The 22674-nt window shown below is 43.4% G+C and overlaps 1 protein-coding gene across 1 annotated transcript; it reads left to right on the top strand.

The window, feature by feature from the left end:
- The first annotated feature begins 5967 nt into the window (after nt 1-5967).
- On the top strand, nt 5968-21909 carry fscn1a (fascin actin-bundling protein 1a). Its single transcript, XM_041062695.1, has 5 exons — nt 5968-7043; nt 17241-17397; nt 18620-18741; nt 20009-20176; nt 20595-21909. Exons 1-5 carry the CDS (start codon nt 6203-6205, stop codon nt 20801-20803), a joined length of 1497 nt encoding a protein of 498 aa, XP_040918629.1. The 5' UTR covers nt 5968-6202; the 3' UTR covers nt 20804-21909.
- The last annotated feature ends 765 nt before the right edge of the window (nt 21910-22674 follow it).

Raw genomic sequence — 22674 nt, 5'->3', positions numbered from 1 at the left:
AAGAGGGTTGAGTGAACTAGAGGCACCCCCCAAAGCACACACATGCACCCACACACACACAAACACACACACACACTCACACACACAGGCACACACTCAATGGTGACCTCTGACCTGACTGCTGTGTGGAGAATGGTGGCGAAGGCGAGGAGGGGAGTGTGTGGTGTTCCCCAGTGGCTCCAGCTTCCAGCTCTTTGTTGGTGGAGAGGAGGCTCTTGGTAGGGCTGCAGCTGTGCGCACACACAAGCAAACACACACATTCCTTAGTGATTGCAAGAGACACCAGCACACACAGCTCACTCATTCAGCATTGTGTCACTGCCGGTTTGAAAAAGACCTTGAATCATTTTTCCATAACAGTTGCTCTGGCTTCTGCCCACTAAGAACCCAGTAGCATCTACAGGGCTGCCAAGTTTTGGATTCAGTTTGGAGTGAGATTTGTTCCGGTTGGGGGGGGTGGGGGGGTGTCTCTGGGCTGAGTGATATCATTAGCATGCTAACTTACTCACAGTGACAACTGTGAGTAAATTAATAAGTCAATAAATAGAAGTACATAGGCAGGGAAACATTTTACATTATTAGTTATTAATTGTACGACTAAGTCAGCTATGATGGTTTCACTGCTGTTGTTAGAATAACGTTTCCTAGTTCAGACGGAAACTGAAAAAAGCTCCAGCTACAATTTCCTTATTACCAACTTTATTAACTAACCCACAGTGGAGAATCTGGAGAATTAAAGTGACATTCTCCCTGTTTTTAGTTCTGGTCAAGACTCAGCAGCAGAAGTTTTAGTCAGCCAATAGAAATGTCTCTGAAACATTTCTGAGATGAAGGAAAACTGCTCCCTCTGCCAATGTATCATTTTAAGCTTCAATCAAAGTCCAAGATGACACTGAGGTTTGTTACTTTGATCTGATTTTCACTCTCTTTCTTGTTTGTGAGGAAACATGATACTAACAACCAGATAAGAAGGCGAGAGACAGAAACAGCGAGATGGAAAGAGGGTCTCTTAGGACATGTGCCATCATGACAATGATCAATACAATCAATACAAAGACCAGCTGAAATTAGGTTTAAGTACAAAAAACTGTCAGGTCACCTGCTGCCCTCACCAGAATCCTCACATTAGGGGCTGAGTAGTGTTGGGACACCATGAAGTCATTTAAATTTCATGCTTTCGTGGAAATAGTGATGTATTTGTTGCATCTACCTGACACAGCATTACATGATTTACTGCGTGACCAGAGCACCAAAGTGAGACAGATCATGACATGACAGCTGATGTCTTCATGCACACACTGAACCATCTCAGCTGAAGCAGCTGATCTTGCCCACTGCAGGTTGAGCTGCTTCCATTTAGTTGGTCAATGTTCGCAGTAAAATGTAGGTTAATGCAGGAGAGCGGACATAGATCTCACAGATCCCACGTTTTCATAATCAATCTGCTGTGTATCGCCATCTTTTACCAGCCAAAGCTCCTACGGGCCCATTTGAACATGTCGGCTTAAACCTGACACAATCCCAGCTGACCAAGGACACTCCGGACACAATCGTGTGCAACGTCTGTACACACAGTTGTCCGATGGTTTCTGCAAGTTGGGCTCAGAGTAGAAAGATTAAATACAGGTCAGAGGAGAGACTCAGATCCCCCCTCAGCACTCCCCTATTCTGTCCACCCCATCTGTCTTACTCTGTTGTTCTTCTACTTCCTTTCTCAGCTGACGTTTCCATTTCATTGTCTTTCTCTTTTTCTAATCCATCTCTGTTGCATTTCACTGTAGTTTGTGAGCCATGACTAAAAGCTGCAAGAACATCTCCACAGTTGCCAAAAACAAAGAATGATTTATTTTATTTGCTATTAAATTAATGAGACTCAGACTTTTCTAAAAAGATTCAGTCTCAATAAAGAACTTCTCCCAGACAGGCCCTTGGTTGGCCATATTTTCGCCACACATCTGGAAAGGTGTTTCCTGATTGGTGGATGTTATAATGCAGGGGTGAAAAAGAAGGTCTGATTGGCTCCAGCTCAGAGGTGTGTGTTAGAAAAAGATGCTGATTGGTCAGCTTTGTGTCTGCTGACGCAGTGCTGCAGTGCTGCACAATCTGCAGGTCTAGTGAGTGCAGCAAGTGTGTCAGTGTGTCAGCCTGTGTGCGTGTGTATGCGCGTGCTCGTTGCAGCAGACCTCCTGCCCTTCATCAACCAACCGATTTGAAGCTGGTCTCCATAGCAACCATGCTCAAAGCTGGGCTTGAGAACAAAGATAGCTTCCCTCTCTGTCCCTCCCCGCTTCCTTTTGACGAGGCGTTTGAGACTCCTGTGGTGAGATCTCTCCAGTGGCTTGTGTTTGTGTGTGTGTATGTGTGTTCAAATGCATGTGTGTATTGGTTTATGTGTAATCACCAATATATGTTAATCTCATCAATCTCATCACATATCTGGGTCAAAATCTTTTTAAAATATGAATATTGTGTGTCTGTGTGTGTGTGTGTGTGTGTTTGGCATGAAAGAGTGTCTCCCTCTCAAACACAGATGAACTTACATTTTCAACAATGGAGGCACCCATCTGGAGGGAAAGATAGGTGAAGAATGAGGGGACATGCACCTCCACACACAGACACACACACACACAGTAAAAAGCTAGGCCTACACAAGCACATTTGTGACAGTTATCGTATTATGATAATTTATCTGTAACATCAATAATAATATCCACATAATCTACCATAAACCCAGACTGAATGGATGTGGTGTCATATTGTCAATGCACATCATTTTAAGTTGTTAACATGGGAATTTTTATCATCCTTCCCACATGATGTGAATGATTCAGGTGTGGTGATGCATTCACTTACAGTTCGTTGTTAAAGGTTTGGTTCGTAGACGTGCTGAACACCACGAGATCAGCTGCCTTTAAGCTGTTCATGATGTCTGCTGAGGCTCATGAGACCGATTCACTGAAATATAACAAAGAAGACAGAAAGAGATCTACTGTGGTCAAGGTGGATCCATCAGGTATTTCAAATAACTAAGGGAAAGTCTCATCCAGCCTTAAAAAGAGGAGGAATATCACAGTAAACCATATATCATGAAGACAAAACTACAGAATCAACCTTTTTGTTTGATTGTCAGCTGAGAGATACTGAAGGATATTTTCCAAGATGGCTGTGACCACGTGTGTGACAAACTCTCCCAGTTCATTGTGATGAGGATTTTAGTAATGAGGATGTCTTTTCCTGACTGGCAAACAAAGTCACAGTGGAACATCTGTGAGTGTTGACCACTGTCTATTAATCCAACAACAAACCCGAATCAATTATTCATCTGAATCCTCTTAGTTAATTTGTGCTGCAGTTGGCACAGGAAAGATGTGAGGGATTTTCACTTTGGAGAGAAAGCTTATCGATGCCGCTGTGCCTGCCCTCTCCATCAATCCCAGAGAGTTGACTCTTTCCATTTTAGGAGCAGTGTCCTACGAGGGTCTGCTGCAGAGGCTTTTATCACTGTCTTTAAGCTGGATGTCTAAAACATTATCTAAAAAGAAGTTGCTTTTTTCCCCAGGACTTACATGAGAAGATTGGTACTACTCTCATATCTGTCTGTTCAATATGAAGCTGGAGCCAGCAGCCGCTTAGCTTAGCTTAGCATACAGAAAGTGGGACACCACCTGCCCGGCTCTGATCAAATACTACATCTTGTTTGTTTAATCTGTGCAAAAAATAAAAATAAAAACAAAAACAGAAAGTAATATAAAAACAACAAGTTGTGATTTAACAAAGAGTTACATACTGGAAGTATTGCTTTTCTAAAATTTTGCTTCATTCTCTTTTTGATGTGGCAGATTAAAATAGCTGCAGTTTCAAAATGAAACAGCATAAATAAATAAATAAGTATGTAAGTAAGCAAGTAAGTAACCAAGTAAATAAGTAAACAAAGAAATTTACATTTATAAATATTTTAAAAGGGTTTCTGGTTCCTCTGTTTGCTACCTTCAAGTATAGGTAGCATGCAGATCAGATCTTGCAGAACTGATACAAATGCTGTTAGTGTATCAGTGTTTGACTCCAGGGGTTGAAAGTTCGATTTTTTTTCCCCCGTTAGTATTTCTCAATAAAATAAGGCGAGTGGAGCAATAAACGTCTGAAAGACGAACAGAGGAGGAATTTGTTGTCCAATCTGAACTCAGACTTCATGTTCTCCTTCCTGATGCAGCTCCACTGCAGGGAACAGCTCAGAGGTCTCTACATATGCTGCTTTTACAATTCAGTTTTGTAATTCGGGTTATTAAAAACAAATATTGCATAACACAGGCTGGCAAAAATATATCAGAACAAGTCTGGTGATTTTATTAGACTGTGATTCTGGAGCTGAAATTACACTGAGATTTGATTTGACTGAAGATGTTCTGTCTGCAGAGGGAATTTATCCAGACTGCAGGAGAGAGAGAGAGACGGGGGAGATTACCACTGATTAGATTATGTTCTAGGTTCAGATTACTTTCCGTTTGCAAACCCACCAGCACACAGAGAGCATGCATGAGATACTGAAGCATCGTGATCCTCACTGGTTGTGACAGTCAGAATTTATTAATATTATTTATTTATGAAAAATGTAAAATGTTATTCTTCTTCTGGCCATTGACGCTGGTAAAATATTCAGGAGGAAGACAGATGTCTGTGTTGAACTTTGTGATTTGGGTGAAGGGGAAAGTGAATACCACTTTCTTTTGTATAGAACAAGTTCTGGTGAAATGGCTCAGTAAAAGTCTGAAATACTCTGGTGTGCACATCATCCATTTTGATGTGTTTAATCTTTCTAACTTTGTCTAAAAGTCTGAAAAAGGGTCAAAGGTGGACTGTTTAACCAGTATTCACTCTTATTTCCCCAGTATTATATAATAAATGGATGTTTTTTTCAAGTGACTGATGAATTTTGTTGTAGACAATAAATTCAGTTCATTACTTCTGCTTTATATCTTCCTGTCACTCTTTACTGTCGAATTCCAGATGGGCAGTTTCAAAGAAAGATAAAAATGTTATTCAAACCTTCAGAGAATAACAATACAAGATACATTTTGATCTCCAGTCTCCTTTCACTCGTATATCCAGAGAGGTCAAGGGTCAGGGGAAACTGCAGGTTTGGCCAGAAATTTGGCCCAAGTTTGGTCTGCAGCTCAACCTGCAGCTCAGCATGTGCAAACTGAGCTCAGACATAGGTAATGTGTGAGCTGTAGAGGAGGTGGAGGGTAAACTTATCTCAGTCCCATCACTCTTTTTGCCTACAGACACACTGGCAGTTGAACGGCATTTATGCAGGAACAAATAACAACACTCACATCATTTCACTGGGAGAGAAATTAGGTATGATCAACTTCTGCTTTGACCTTTGTGTTGTCTGATTAAAAAAAAGAGAGATTCACATTTTGTACACTTATATATGTGTGTGTGTGTATGTGTGTTTGGTGCATGCTCATGCACTGCCTGAGGAGATGCCAGCTTGATCTGTTTGGCCTCTTTGTTTATGGAGCCTTTCCTGCCCTCTGATGTGCGTGCTCGAGCCATGAATAGAGCTTTTTGTGTGGACGCACGCACCCTGTCCTCATGATTTGAATGCTGAGTCCATCTGATCAGTGTGTCCATGAAAGAGAGATGAGAGTGATATGATGTTTGTGTTTGCAGGAAAACAGATTCCTCATAGAAGTAAAGGGACATTTCTGAGGTTAAAGGAGCCTCCTCTCCTGTCTCCTAACTGCTTTTTTTTTCTTAACAACTTCTTCTAGGGGCAGAGGAAAAGTCTCTGGTGAAAATGGCTGAAAAGCGACAGAACAGCAGCAGGGGAGAGAAATGAAACTTCACCTCAGCTCCCTGATTTCTGTCCATATGAGGGGGCGTGGCCTGCAGCGCAACGTCACTGATGGTTATATAGGCTGCAGCTGTGGCGACGGGCTCGCGCTGCTGAGACAAGCAGAGCACTCAGGACCGGTGGCGCGCGCTCACAGACTCCCACTCAGCCACTCATACACACACGCACACACTCACTCACACATACACGCTCCCCAAACAAAGAGAAGCACGCGAGGCAGCACAGCATCCCACCCTTTCAGCCGCGAGCTCAATCACTTGCAGAACAGAACCGCCCCCCTCCCCTAAAATCCCTCTCAGACAGAACCGGACCGGTCCGAGGCTCGAGCGCACAGAACCGACAATGACAACCAACGGCGCGACTAACGGAACCAGCGACATGCTGCAGATCCAGTTCGGTCTGATCAACTGCGGGAACAAATACCTAACGGCAGAGACCTTCGGCTTCAAAATCAACGCGTCCGCCACGAGCATGAAGAAGAAGCAGATCTGGACTCTGGAGCAGAGCGGCGACGACTCCAGCGGGAACGTGTTCCACCTCAAGTCACATCTGGGCCGGTACATCGCCGCCGATAAGGACGGGAACGTTACCGGAGACAGTGAGACCCCAGGCCCGGAGTGCCGGTTCATCATCACCGCCCATGATGACGGCCGCTGGTCTCTGCAGTCCGAGCCGCACGGGCGCTACCTGGGCGGCACCGAGGACCGGATCATCTGCTTCGCCCAGACCGCCTCTGTGGCGGAGAAATGGAGTGTGCACATCGCCATGCACCCGCAGGTGAACATCTTCAGCCTGACGCGCAAGCGGTACGCGCACCTGAGCGCCAAGGTGGACGAGATTGCCATCGACCGGGACGTCCCGTGGGGGGTGGACTCCATGATCACGCTGGTGTTCCGCGAGCAGCGCTACCACCTGCAGACCTCCGACAACCGCTTCTTGAGGAACGACGGCGCGCTGGTCGCCACCACGGACAAGAGCACGGGCTACACGCTGGAGTTCCGCTCCGGTAAGGTGGCCTTCAGGGACTGTAGCGGCAGGTACCTCGCGCCCTCCGGGCCCTCCGGTACCATGAAGTCCGGCAAGAGCGCGCGCGTGGGCAAAGACGAGCTGTTCGTGCTGGAGCAGAGCCACCCGCAGGTCGTGCTCACCGCTGCCAACGAGAGGAACGTCTCTACCCGGCAAGGTGGGTGTGGTGGTCCGGTGTGTGAGCTGCAGGCCCGGTGGTCCTTTGGGGTGACAGCTTGAGTGTGTGTGTGTTGGTATCCCATCCTTTGGCAGATTAAGGGTTAAAGTGATGGAATGTCAGACTTCATCCCCCCTGCAGCCCACACACACACACACACACACACACACACACACACACACACACACACACACACACACACACACAGGACATTGATGGCCTACATATTCACACAGAACACAGGCCTGCGTGTATTTGAACATGGCTAAACAATGGCACGTTTGGCCGGAGTCCACATCCTTCACCATCACTGAAGCTTTATCCATTAAATTTATATGTATATATCTATGGTACCTCCACACAAATGTAAACAGAACAGAAGATAAGAGCTGATAATTGAGTACTGTATATTTAAGCTGATGTGTTGTTGGTGAATTTTACAGACCTCTGACAAAACAAGACTCTAACAAAGAAGCGCACACAGAGTATTCAGCCCGGTTAACACACATACAGCTCCATGTTGCACGTGTGCCATCATTCAAATGTAAAACAGCTTTAAATTGGCAAGAGGCTGAACTGGCACAAAGCAGAACAGCTCCGCGGTTAGAGGAGCCTTTAAAAACGAGTATAATTCTACTATAAACTGCTGTGTAAAATCCTTGAATCCATACAAGAACAGATAGTTTGCAACTCGAAAAGAACATACCCTGATCTGTCACTGCATTCATTATCTGTCCCATCATCAACAACCAGTTATGCTCCATCACATCTGGTGACTTTATTTTCAACTTTAATATCCCACAATCTTTATCAAAGCATTTCCCTTCACTTAGAACATCCACTGTTGTTCCTATTGGAACCTATCAGAACTTAATTTAACATGCAAAACATAAACCATCACTGTTAACACTAATGATATATTGAAAGGAACCTGAATCATCTTTATTTTGCTCTCACAGTCCTGATGGCATTGCAACCCAAAACCAAAGCTCCTCCTGAGTATGTTTTCTTCCTGCAGCTGTATAATCAACCTGGATAGCAGAGCTGGAATTAGAGCCTTGTGTAGGTTTTGAAAACAGCTGAAGTCTTCAGAGAGATTCATGGTTCTTCTGAAGTCGACATAAAGACACAGGATTTTTGTTGATGCACCTGGCTGGCATCAACAATTAGTCGTAACCATCTCCGGGCGAGCACGCTCCTCTCTTGAATATTGCTTTTTATTCGTTCTTTTTGTCTGATCAGATCATTGTGTGTGTGTGTGTGTGTGTGAGAGAGAGAGAGAGAGCTAATTCTGTCCATGTGTGTCTGGCTTACAGCTGTACAAGTGGGCAGAGTAACAAGTTTGTCCCTCCACCTTCTTCCTTCCTTCCTTTTCATCCTCACCCCTTCTTAATTTTTTCCACCTCTCCCTCACTGTCACCTCCTTTCACCTCTTCCCTCATTGTTCTTCCCTTCTTTTTAACACCTCTCTCGCCATTTCCCTATGGCCTCCTCGCTCCCATCCTCCCTTCACTTGTCCTCCTCACCCCCTCCCCCACTCCTCCCTGCAAATCCCAGCCTTCAGGCCTGGTTGCTGTGTGTCTGAGGTCATTATCAGTGGCGTCCCTCATGCTGAACAGTTTGATAGATGTCTAAATAAACCACCATCTTTTGTCTCTAAAAGGCTGTAAAGTATAAATGAATCCCTGATTCTCATCAAGAAAGACACTGAATTTAATTAAAATTTGAGGACAGAGTGAGCGTGTGAATCATCATCTAAAAACCTTGTTGACTCAGCACAAAAAAATCATCATCAGTGTGATTTGGGCAGAGACGAGGAAAAAGCCTGAGAAAGCCCAGAGACTGTGGCACTGTCTGTCTGTAATGAATGATAGGAATATACTAATTGATGCTTTTTAAATCTATATTTAGTTTCTGGTCAGGAGGAACACACTGGGGAGAATACTGTGCGGTTTAGTGGTTTTCCTTCCTCCTTTCACAAAGTATGATCTTTCTGTCCTTTTATTTTCCCCTCCTGTTTCTCTGTCACACCCTGAGCTTGTCTGTTCTGTCGTCTTGCTTTGTTTACTTGTCATCAGGATATTCATCCACTTTCCTGCCTTGTCAGGAGAAAATCCTTTTGCTCCCAAAGTGGCTCTCAGTCTCAGACACAAAATGGAGGCCAGTTTTGAAGGTGAATGTTAAATAAAAAGGTTCATGCGATGGAAACAGTACTAAAACCCAGCAATTTTAAACGAATCAGTTTGAATTAGATGACGACATCCTCTGTAATGAGAGCATGAATTGCACTTTAATAATCCGCAAGTAACAGAAAAAATGTATTGCTGCCTGTCAAACATTTTTGCTAAACCAGATTATGCCTTTTTATTACAGAGGGAGCAGTTCAGTGAAATGTCACAGCAGCTTCCTGATCACACACCATGCAGAACTACACAGTGTAAACACATTTATTTATGTATACATAAGTAAAAGGTTGTATTAGCATATGTTTTAGTGTCAAATGGAAAAATATAGTACTAACTGGCATTTGATAACTTTTCTTTTGATTAACAATATTGCTCAGTGGCTGGTTACAGTTTACTTCATAACATTTGGTTGTTGGTCAGAGTTCAGAAATAATTAACTAATGATCAAAATAATCAGTTGTAGCTCCTGATACATTATCAGTGCAAATGAAATGCTAATTTTAGCGTGCTGCGTCTACATCGGGGTGAGAGGTAGAGATGCATCAATCTGATCAGCACGACAGGTCTTGTCTCAGATACTAATTAATCTGAAAGGGTGTTGGTCGTCACGTGACCGATCCATGTTAAAGGTGCCCTGTGGGGTTTTCTTGTAAACAGACAGAAGTTATATTTACATTCATTGTTTCTCACCCAACACATTACATGTAAACATGTCCAACACATTTCATTCCTTATGAAACCACATGGTGCAAAGCTGATTTGTTTTTTTAAAAGAAATATTTAAATTGTGCACTGATGATATCCATGTTTGCTAGCTCGCGGTCTTTTTGTTCTCACTTTTGTTGGCACAGTGCTGCCTTTGTTGGTGTGTTGCTGCCAATGGCAACAGAAACAGGCAACAATACTGTGTTGCATTTCCCCAGTGCTGTTGCAAAAGCATAATACAAACAGAACAGGGACCCACAAACTCCACAGGGCACCTTTAAATCATCTTGTCTTGTCAATGTCATTAAAAAAAAAAAAAAAAAAAAAAAAAAGTTACATTCATTTAGAGACAGTGAGAGCTGCTGACTCAGGTTTTAGTGCCACAACAGTACACAACAATTATTTCAAGTTCAGGAAAAAGAGAACACTGGGATCAGATTGATATTTGATATTCAGAGGATATCTTGACTTGGGTAAGAAAGTTGTATGGGTGCATCCCTAATCAGAAGTGAGTTACTAGTCTAATGCCTTGCTTAAGGACACGTGCATTTTGGGGGCTCTTATGGGTGACTGAACCCATGTCCTGCCTGCTCTGTCTGCCATCCTGCAGCTGAAATCTGTCCATAATGAGCAGGAGGTCTGAATCTTTAGAGGAAGACCATGTTCAACCCACCAACAACCAAGATCACTGTGATGTGGGTTAAATGTTGAGTGGAATTAAACTGGCTCCAGATGTTTTTTTTTTCTTTAAACCGACAGCTGCTTGTAGGCCTTCTCTGCAGTGGCTATTCTCTTGGCAGGCCTGAGCCAAGACCATGGTTTGAAATGGGCTGGCTTCCATTAGCAGCCTGAGGGTTTCTGACATGAGCGAGCTCAAGTAGGTCAGTCCAAAAGCTGCTTTGTCCAATCAAAACTGTTGATTTTGTGACTCATATTTAATTGTTGTTGATGAACTTTGTGCTCTTAGATGCAGTTAATCCAGTCGAGACATCTTTCATTAAATGGAGCCAGGATGTGTTGAGTTTGTTGGGAAAGCCGAGACTCAGCTGGGAGGAGTCGCTGCAATTTAGAGATATTCCCCTTTATGTTTACACATAGCTCTTACTTACTAACTGTACTGCCACTTTTTGAGATTTAAAACCTCTTTGATCACATGTGGTGTTTACTGTTATGGATGTTTGCATCCCCACACCTCAACAGTGGAACTGGTTAATAAAATATCTTCCTAAGAGAACGGAATGATGGCCAAAACTACAACAAAGACCCATATTCAACAAAAATAGTAGAATTTCCTTTACATCTCTCTAATTAACTATATGAACCTTTTCAGCCAGTAAGTCAACATTACTTCATTGTGCCAGTTTCTTGAAGTGGGATCCTCAGACACAATGGATAAGTCCATGTAATTTTATGAATTTAAACTTAAATCTGTTGAATTCAGACGGGTATAGTAAATATATAGTTACACAGGAAAGCACCAGAAACAAGTTTAATTTTAAATTTCCATCTAGATTCACATCACAACAGTTTTCTTCTATTTCTGCTATCGTCTAATTTGTACTCGCTGCATTCATGAGTGCCATTAATTTGACTCTGTGCTATTAGTTGTTTCCTGCTCATAACCTCCACTCTCCTCATCCCTGGTCACAAATTCTCTGAGAGACTGTTTAACGACCCTCATATGGACTGAGACACAATTATCAGTCAGTTAGCCTGGAGCTCAATGGCCCTTTAAATGGCCTGTCCTGCCCCTGAAACTGTGGTGCAAGTGTGAGTGAAGACTGAGCCCTGGTTTGTCCTCAGATAAATGGATGAGAGCCCACCACATCCTGTTGGTTACTGGTGTGACCACTGAGTGCTCACTGCTCTTTGTAACTAACTGATGGTCCTCCAGGTCACGGAGCGGAGACGAGAATACTACAGGGTTTCATTGAGTTACTAATTGTGTATCTGGAGTGTGATTCCTGTTGGGACCAGGCTGTTTTTGTTTATGTCAGATACTTACTCAACTGAATAACCGTTGAATTCCTGATAGCATCTGTTGTTATAGCAATAAAGCCCCTTGAACGTTATCTGGCTCCATACTGTCAGTAACCTCCTGTTGTTTACAAGACTTGATTGTATGAAGCTCCTGCAAGTCCTATAAAACATGACCAAAGCCTCATGACAGGATTTTAAAAATGCCAAGCAACTCTGAAACACATTTAAAGAAACAGTTTGACATTGTGGGAAATACAGTTATTCACTTTGTTTCTAAGAGATAGAAGTAAAGATCGGTACCACTCTCATATGTTGACTAAATATAAAGCTACAGCCAGTTACCAGTAAGCTTAGCTTTATGTCTGGAAATAGAGGGAAATGGCTAGCCTGGCTCAGTCCTTTTTACAAAAACCTAAGTGCGTTAACAAAGATTGTGTTTTTATGTGGGTTTATGTGCTGCAACAGTGACCTCCCGAGGTTATGTGGCCTGGGAAGTCACTGCCAGCCAAGAAATAGTGTGATCTGCTGATCTTTAGTGGTACTAGTTTGTGTTACCTTTGGACAGAGCTAGGCTGTTTCCCTCTGTTTTCAGTCTTTATGCTAAGCTAAGCTAACTGGTCCCTGGCTGAAGGTTCACATTTTTTTTGCCTGATTTTTGCTGACTCCACTGCAAACTCTCAAAAGCGTTGAAAATCTGTCATCATGTAAAATCTGAGTTAAACTCTGGCTCTAAATCATGCATAGGAGACAAAAGGAGACAAAAAAAAAATGTGGCTTCATGTTGTGTCTGGCCACGATTCAGCCCTGACACCCTTTCTGTATCCTTCACCCCCCGCTGGCAGGAAATGAGACATGAGACGCATGACTCTGACCTTGGCTGGGGTGTGTTGATCCCTGCAGGGTGAAGGGTGATGATTTTGCTCCCTACTCACCCACTATCAAAAAAAAAATTAGGGAAGCCATTAATTTATGCATCCTTGCTAGTGTTCCCTGGTTGTGACAGTTTGTGCATTAAATCGTCAGTTTAATGTGCTTATGACCCTCAGTATGTTTTGTATGTGTCTTTTATATGTGTGTGTTGGTAGCGTGCCAGTAGAGCTGCCTCACGTCGGCTGCACCGCACCAGGGAGCCTCTCCTCCTTAATGTCGTCTACTTTATTATAGGTTAGGCTTCAGCTGGTCTCCAGTGTGTCATTCTGCTCTGCTCTGGGTGTGTCTCCACATTAATGCCCTCTGTCTCACAGCGCAACTGTACTTTTTTCAATTTTTGCCACACAATGAGCACAGAATGGGCTTTCAATCAATTCGTCAAAAGATTTGGGACATCCGCGGGTGCAGCACTGTATCCGACCTCATTTTTGGAAGGGTTTTTTTTGCATTTGTTACTGGAAGTGGGAGTAATAATGTGGCATGTGAGTCTTCCACTTTGTGCATACTGTATGAGCAGCAGCGTTTCAGTCAGCACAGCACTTGGCGTGTAGGCTGGTTGGCCCTTCACACTGTGTGTGTGTGTGTGTGTTTGGATCAGAACAAAGGCCGATGATCTGGCTCCTTGTTTGTGCCCCAGCTGGTTGCCTCCTCAGTCAGACCTGCTGAACAATAGGAGACACACACAAACACACACACACACAACTGCATTTGATACAATCGCGTGTGTTCACAGCAGGCCTCTGGTGCTGGCTCACAGTAAGTGAGGCCAACAATCTGTGCCTGCCGCCATCAGGCTGAATGTGGTGGGCGGGGTGGACAGAAAGATAGAGGGGTTGTTTTCAAGAGCACGAGTGTGTGTGTTTGCTAGGCTCTGCAGTTGGTGTGGTTTGGGAGGATTCTGCATGTGTGGTCACTTCTTTTGGTGTGGTTAGCAGATGAGGGACATGGAGCGTACAGACCCACTTCCCTCATCCTCCATTAACCCTCTGAGCTTCACACACTGATCAGAACAGACGTATCTGAGTATATAATAAACACACACAAGCAAAAACTCAGACCAGTCCCGACAGGCAGCCTCGGCCCCTCTCTGAGGTCACGGCCAGAGCTCCACAAGCCTCAGAACAAGTGTTTTGTCTCTGTCGGTCTTGTGTTTTCACTTTGTGTGTTCGCCCACCAGTGTTGTTCTTTCCTTGTGATAACGTGTGACCAGTTTCAAGGTGTGTTTGTGACCACGTTTACTTAGGGAAGACTAAGTTTACTTAGTCACAAACACACTGCTACAGTCACAGAAAGAGCAGAACACTTTCGGCTAATACAGCAGACCAAATAGCCAAACATCATCCTGTTTCCTCCAAAACATCCAGGTTTGTAAATGTTATTCAGAAGAATGAAATCCCCTGTAACTGCACCTGAAAGTCAGGCTCACATAAATTCAAATCAAATGATTTTTGGGGAATAGGTTATTCAAAACACCTCAGTGGTGGCATGAATAGCATTATGCAGTTCGCAGTAGAGCATGTGAAGTGTCCATTTTGTTAGTTTCCTGGTGTATTTTCATATAGTGAAATTCGCGTTTTTGACTCTTTGTGTCCTGTGTGATAAACTAACAGGATGGAGCAGGAACAGGATAGTGACTAGAAATACTGAGTGTTTGAATAAAATTCATTTTTCTTGACTTGAATGTACACAGAGAGAGAGAGAGAGAGAGAGAGAGAGAGAGAGAGAGAGAGAGAGAGAGAGAGAGAGAGAGAGAGAGAGAGAGAGAGAGAGAGAGAGAGAGGAGAGAGAGGAGAGAGAGAGAGAGGAGAGAGAGAGAGAGAGAGAGAGAGAGAGAGAGAGAGAGAAGAGAGAGAGAGAGAGAGAGAGAGAGAGAGGCATCCAGCAGATGGTTTGCTCTCCCTCTGCACGGCCACAGTAATAAATGGCCTTTCCTCTGCTACTGTACTGAGTGTGTGTGATGGCTGAGCAGGAAGCAGCGAGGATTAGAGGACAGTTCAGTGATGTGAGTGATGATCGCGCAGGCAAGCAGAGACCGACCCTCTTTTCTCCTCATTTTTTCCCCTCTCGTCCGCCTCTAACGTGTTCCTTCAGACCCTCCTCGTCTGTTGCAGCTAAACTTACATTTCATCTTCTTTGACCACCCCCCACCACCACCACCTACCCCCACTCACCATGTGGTTCCCATTATGATCAGCCATATTTTCCTTCTCAATCACCTGAGTGTGTATGTGTGCTCGTGTGTCCCCACATATTTCTGCAGAAACTCAATCTGTCTGCGGAGGCCAGAGTTCCTAAGCTGATTTCTAGCGGGCACTCGACAGGACAGGAGTAATGTTTTTTTTTCCCAGACAAAAAATGTGAGCAGTAATTCTCAAGTGACTAACACCTTATGTATAACGTGCTGGTAACACAGGTTTGTCTAGGACCTTTGTTGTGTTTAATATACATTACGAGCAGTTGGGGACAAGCAGTGTACAACTTGTAATAAGACACCAGAGTACTGTTAGGGACTGTATGAAAATTATTAGATTGGAGAACAGGGCTGAACATTGTGTTAGACTTTTTAAACATTTTTAAACATAACAATTGTTAATATTTACTTTACATCCTCCACCTGACAACATGTCAAAATTATACATAGAAATTATACATATAAACAGTACTGAACAAGTGTGAATTATAGGTAATGTTTGTGGCTAATGTAGGTGCCAGGTTTAGACATAGAAGAGGAATGTTTGTAATAAAAACAACACCTCTGGTTCTGCAGCAACGATTTGGGGAAATAAGAAAAAAACTGTCCATTCTGAGTCTGACAATGTTATAGAGATACCTAAATTGGTGGAGTACTCCTTTAAGTAAAACAGGCAAAGCACAAACATGGTACGAAATTGTACCTCAATTTAAACCACAATGTCTTAATGGAACAATAATTTTCCATAGCCTCATGACCCATTGCCCACAGCAGTCTATTATACTAAATATAACTATTTAGTCCTTTATTTTATTATTTTATTGATTTATTTTTACAATAAACCAAAATGAAAACATGCAAACTTTCTCCTCCCCCAATAATTTTCATGCAGTCCTGTGCTAAATTTGTTGATCAGTGAGTGAATTCAGCTGATAAATAGCATGACCAGATGACCCACTTCTAATTTTGACAAATATGATGTGGTTTTTTCTTTTTTTCTTCATTATTAATAACATTTTAGGACAGATTTTCCCTTTAATGTATTCAGCGTGACCAGTGGAGCCAGTTGTGAGGCAGTAAGAGAACAAGAAGCATGGAAAAACTTAGGAGGGGGAGGGGGTGTCACATATGAAAAGGGAGACAGATAGGGAGCACATGAGTCTGTTGGTTTGTTTTCTCAAACACATCTTTCTTTCTCTCTCTGCCTGGGTCTCTCTCTCTCTCTCTCTCTCACTCTGCACACATTTACACAGCGCTCCAGCAGACAGTCCATCTCTCTCTGTCCAGCCCTCTGGCTACAGGACCATCCACGCCATGACTTCATCATATACAATAGCTTGCATTGTGCTGCATGAAGTGTGTGTGTGTGTGAGGGGAGTGGTACACTGGAGGGTTATGTATGTGTTCATCCTGTGGTTGATTCATGTTTGCTTATCTCTTTGTTGCCCTTAAGTGCCTGAGTGGGGTTGATGTGATTTTAATGATGTCTGGTGTTCTATACATGGACAGTGGGGTATATCAAAACACATACACACAAACATGTACATTAGCCATCTGGACCACAGATTTAAAGTATCTGCAGAGATTATTTTCATCATCAACTGTTAATCTGTTTTTTTTTTTTTTAATTAGTCAACTAAACTTTTATTTAAAATGTCAGAAAATTGTTAAAAATGCAGACAGAAACTCTAGATGTCTACAAATTGCTTCTTTCGTTCAACAGTCCAGTTTACTAGACTGAGATGCTCAAACCTGACAGTGTTTCGTATTTTCAGTCAAGATTGTTGTGGATTAATTTTAATTACTATTACATTTTATATTTTGAACTGTTTCAGCTATAGTTGTATACAGTCAGTCATGGTCAGTGCCAGTGATGCTTTTTTTTTTTTTAATGACCATCCACCAGGACGACTAATCCTTTGAACTATAGCAGGGTCTGTCTGGACTATGACAGATGTGTGTGTGTGCGTGCAGCTGTGTGAAATCCTTAACTAATCCAAATCGTCTGATGTTGCTCATTTAGTGCGTCTGATCCTGACCAGAGGATGTGTGGGTGTGTGTGTGTGTGTGTGTGTGTTACAAGCAGTGGTTAGGGTTAACTTCTGTGTGTATTTGCAGCCTTCACATGTTTGTTGGACTCATGGCTGACCACACCAGTCTGTATTTTAACTAACCTCTCCTTTCCTACTCTCTGACCCTGCCCAGGTATGGACCTGTCAGCCAATCAGGACGAGGAAGGCGACCAGGAGGTTTTCCAGGTAGAAATTTGCCGCGAAAACAGGAAGTGTGCGTTTCGAACTGCTGCTGGGAAATACTGGACCCTCACTGCTAATGGCGGCCTGCAGTGCACCGCCTCCACCAAGTAAGAATCACACACCTTATCATGTCTCCTCACAGTGTGTATGTGTGTGTGTTGACCATGGAGAACCTGATACTGGTTCGTCACAGCCCTTAGTCTAGTCCTGTTCTGTAATTTAAGCTGTGACATGATTTAGGAGTTGTGTGTGTGCGTGCGTGCGTGCGTGCGTGCGGGAGTTGAAGTGTGAGTGATCTCATGTCATGGCAGTGGCATGTTGTGGGAGATTAAGTGCATTTGTGTGAAACCTCAACCTGTAAGGAGTAATTTTCTTTTATGTGCAGTGTTTCTGTCCAGTCAGAGTGCTGGCTCTTAACCTCTGACCTATTGACCTTTCACCCTGTGCTCCCGGATGATTTCCCTGTGAGGCCCCAGACAGATTCAGCAGAAGCTAACTCTTCTTTCATAGAGACTACTCTTGTCAGCCTTACATAATAACTGGAGAACTTGGTGCTTAAATTTGTGTTAAAAATTAGCTTTAATTTAGAAAATCTCAGTGTTTATAACGTAAAAATGAGTGAGGTGCTCGAAAGAAGCTGCAGATATAAAGTCGTGAAGCTTTATATATACAGGAGTGACGCAGAGTACAACAATAATCTGATCCAGTATCAGATTGGTTATGGAAGCATGTCCTGGGTTAACTCAGAGGCACCCATCCATGTTTTTAAGATAATACAGAGCAGAGACGGTCGTGGACACTGAGGGGTCACACTGCAGAGCGCTCTGCAGGAAGTTCACCAGATTCCTCCATCACATTCTTGAGCTTTGACTTGGTTCACTCTTCACAGATTAGACCACAAAAATGTTTCCTTTCACTAAGCGCTCCTGTGGTTTTAGGAGAAGATTTTAAAGAATGTGTCAGAGCTTCTAATATAAAATAGCACAGCCAAAATTAATTTTGGTCCGGGAATGTTAAAGCTACGCTAGGAAATAAAACCCGACCCTCTGCCAAGTGAAAGGATTTAACAAGCTAATTGACTCAACTTAACCAAAGACTACAAGCTTATCCCTCCGACCTGAGCTTACCTATCCAGTTACCCAACAATCACTTAAGCTCTTGATAAAATAGTTGGGTGTAGTTTTCTGAGCAGGAGATCGAATTAAGACCTGAATATGTTTACACCTGACACTCATGCAAGCATGCGACTGGATATCTAACTGCCATGTAAATTTAATTATCCTTCCTACCTCTCACGCCTTTACTTTCTCTCTCTGCCTCGCTCTGTAGGTCAGCTAATTGCTACTTTGACATTGAGTGGCGTGGGAAGAGGCTGACTCTCCGGGCCGCTAATGGGAAATATGTCGCCGCCAAGAAAAACGGCCAGCTAGCAGCCACCATCGACTCCGCAGGTCTGTGCGATTTGTTGATCCAGCCGTTCAGACACTGACACGTAGCTAAGTGATTTACTCTTCAGCAATGACGAGGGGGAATTTCAGCGCAGTGAGGGTAATTAAATCATGGCTGGCTGCTCGAGTTGTTTCAGGGCTTCAAGGGCTTCAGCACTTCTGAGGGTTTGTTTCACAACAGCGGAACGTAACTGTTTACTCCTCGGTAATTTAGCTTTGTTGCAATATTTCTGTTTGTTCAATTGCCATGTTCTCGCTGTGCTTTTTTAAAAAGTTATATAAGCTAATCATAGTTATTGGAAACATGATGATAAAACTCATGACTATGCAGAGTGACTGAGGAGCTGGCACTGTCACACCCGAATATCAAATCGGAAAAGTCCTGGCTTTTGCTAATTGTGTGCCAAGAATGAAAGCTTCCTAACAATGCTAACCAAAACCAAATCATATTGCAACTGTCATAGCAACTGTCAGTAAAATATGTGTTTATCACCATGCCCACATATTAATTTAAGTTTAGCCCAAACTGAAATTGTGCATTATTCTTTTCTTAAAACAACTGTTAAGGGAAATAGACTCTTTTATTGGACTTTTTATTGGCTCTGAGCAGTTGCCTGGCAACTAGCAGAGATGGCTAACCAGGCTAGCTGTTGCCCCCCGTTTAAAGTCTTTATGCTAAGCTAAGCTAACCTGTTGTAACCTAACATTTACTGTGCCGACGTGGGAGTCATATCGATCTTATCAGCAGGAAAGTGAATAAACATTTTTTCCCAAAATGTGAAACAGTTCCTTTAATAACACCAGCTTACTCAGATTATTAAACTGTAACATGCAAATGTTTATACGAAAGGCAAAGGGAAGACTTTGGACAGATTTTGATCATTAGAGAAACTGCATTCATCTCTGCAAGAAACAAGTCAGCAAGCAGATCAGAAGATGCTCCAGTTAGAGCGAGTGTTTGTGTTGGGGTGCTGGCATTAGTGCTGCAGTTTGTGATCAGAGGCTCCTGGCAGCCACAGTGCCACAGGCAAGTTGCTTTGCACACATTTTTTAATGAGAACTATGAAAACTCAGCACTCTGAGCTCAAGCAGTGAGCTCCAGCCAAACGCACAAGTTGCTCCCGCAGAGCAGAGTTAGTGTTTGTGAATGTGCAGATTTTGGCATTTTAGATTAAGTGCTGTGTAATTAAATGTATTTGAATTCAACATGTAACTTAAGCAAACTATCTTACTGAAGCTCCAGTAAACATGTTGCATCCTTTGCCTCCAGGTGAGACTGAGGAGTTTCTCATGAAGTTGATTAACCGCCCGATCATCGTGCTGCGTGGGGAGCACGGCTTCATCGGCTGCAGGAAGGTGACAGGGACTCTGGACTCCAACCGCTCCTCCTACGACTACTTCACTCTGGAGTTCAGAGACGGAGCCTACAGCCTGCAAGGTCAGTTTACATCCAGGCTCAGTGTGTCAAAGGACACACGGGTGATAGTCTGATGTAAATGTGCACATGTGCAGCAGCATTACACAGCCAGCAAATGGCTACTGCTTGTCAGAACATGTGGAGGGACCTCCTACAGGCTTACAAGGGATTAAATCATTTGTTCTTTAAGGGATTCTCATCATGGATTTACTCATTCATGAGGCGTTTGTGCCAAAAAGAGGGATTTCATTCAGATGATTTCACTTCCTTTACATTATGTAATTCAAACAAAGCAAATTTAAGCCAAAGCTATTGTTCCCTTCTCCATTTTCACACCCTTCCCCCACATTTTCCACACACGGTACCTCCATCACACTCATTTCACTCCCTCTCTAATCCATGCTTTCCTTCTCTACTGTTTCCTTTCCTGCACCTGTAGACTCGACGGGTAAATACTGGATGGTGGGTAACGAGCAGTCGGTGGTGAGCAGCAGTGACACACCCGTCGACTTTCTCTTTGAGTTCTGCGACTACAACAAGCTGGCCATCCGCCACGCTGCCGACAGCAAGTACCTCCGCGGCGACCACGCCGGTGTGCTGAAGGCCAACGCTGACGACCTGGAGACCGCCACGCTCTGGGAGTACTGAGGGAAGCGGGGGAAACCGCGGCAACGGGGATGCAGTCGCCCACTGCTGCGATGCTGATGAATGAATGAAGTGTGGCAACGTGGCACGGCAGCACTGCCCGTCCATACATCTACCTATCCACCACCCTCTCCCCCTTCCCCTCCCATTCCTTATATTATATCCTGTACTTATGACTTTATTTGTTGATAAACTGCATAGAGAGGACAGGAAGGATAGAAGAAGGAGGAAGGAGACTCTTCACTCACTCCTGCCTTCCTTTCCCTTTTATTCTTCCGTCCTCTCTTATCCAGCTCTGCTCTGCAGTGCCGACCTTTATCTGTTGCCATAGTTACCATGGGGCTGTGCACTTTTTCTGCTCCGATCTGGTTCGCTGCTTGACCTGTCACTCACTCCCTCCTCCTCCAGAGCAGAGCCATGTTTAAAGAGCCCCCTCCTCTCTGAACCCCCTCCTCGTCCCTCTACCTGTCCCTGTTGTCTGTGTGAGCAGTGCATGGTGGCAGTATTTATGGTGTCTGACCTGGTCTGGTGGAGCAGTTTCTACCTGATCGAATCTCCCTAAACTCACAGACTCACTCCTGGTTTAAATCTGTTTCAGCTGCTTCCTGTTGGCTCAATATGAACGGTTGAAAAAGTGGGTCTGGTTTTTTTTTCTTTGTTTGTTTTTTTTTTGTGGTTGGTCATGTGGAAACGGATTTTCTGCTTCAATCAGACCAGGCTGAGTATGTTTGTTTTCATGAGCAGGCCTCGTTGCCTCTGTGTGATGACTACGTGATATAACTGGAGTAGATCTTATGATGATAAAGATATCGAACATGAAGTAACTGATGGGTTTAACATCCCCTCTCTTCATCTCAACTGTAAAATATTGAAATGTAAGCCAGTTTCCTGTGTTGTTCTCTAGCTGTGTTCTCTTTGGTCGGCGGGGAGTCCAATTTCCTGGACCAAACAGGATGTAGGAAGTTAAAACACTTATCCTCCTTTTCCCCGCTCCACAAGAAAAACCTATTGTCCCGAGAACAGTATAAAGAAAATTATAAAAAAAAAAAAAAATTAAATAAAAAAAAAATGGTGCGGTCACTGATGTTTACTGCACTTACATGTCTTACTGGAGAAAAAAAAAAACACTTGGTGACACAGTTGGATTCATTAGTTTTTCTATGTCCAAGGCACAGACATTATCATGGGTAGGAGTACAGTAGGTAGCCATAGCAACTGGAGTAAAATGATTCATAGACCCTTTTGAAAGCTGCTTTGTGAATCCCTCAACCAAACTTAAACCTCAGCCTTTATCTAGACCAAACCTTTGATACTGGATTAACAAAGTGTCATCTCACACACAACCAACAAAACTGGAACCTGGTGCTACTAACTCATAACCTGTTAAGAAACGCTACCGTCCTGTCCAGCATCTCACACACTGTGTGGACCAACAGATAGTGGATTCTGCTGTGTCTCTGTCCCTGCACTTGAGAGCCCTGCCATATAACTGTAAAGGCGGTGAGAGTGTCCCTTAGTAACCTAAATCTGCTTTTTCTTTGGTTTTAATTTCTGTCTGATCTTTGAGCAGTGTCGTGACAACCTTCACAATGAGATATGACCTAATTTGTTATTATGTTTTATGTTCCTGATTTGTCAGCGTAGGTGGGGAAGGGATGAGTTAAGACAAAACAAAAAGAAACAGACTTTGAATTTGTCGTCTGTTTAACTGAAATGTCTGTTTTGCAGTCGTGTAGCACATTGCACCCATGGGTCCTGCCCCTCTTTGATTCTCAGCCCTTCGCCACAGTCTGCTTTCTCCACGATGCATTTAACAGCAGTAGTTTTTGTCTAATCTTTTTTTTTTAACAATATAGTAAAGTTTACCTTGGCAC

The sequence above is a fragment of the Toxotes jaculatrix genome, chromosome 18, assembly GCF_017976425.1.
Source record: "Toxotes jaculatrix isolate fToxJac2 chromosome 18, fToxJac2.pri, whole genome shotgun sequence".
In the NCBI taxonomy this organism is placed as follows: domain Eukaryota; kingdom Metazoa; phylum Chordata; class Actinopteri; family Toxotidae; genus Toxotes; species Toxotes jaculatrix.
The sequence above is the reverse complement of the archived record's forward strand: the minus strand, read 5'-3'. Positions and strand labels throughout refer to the sequence as shown.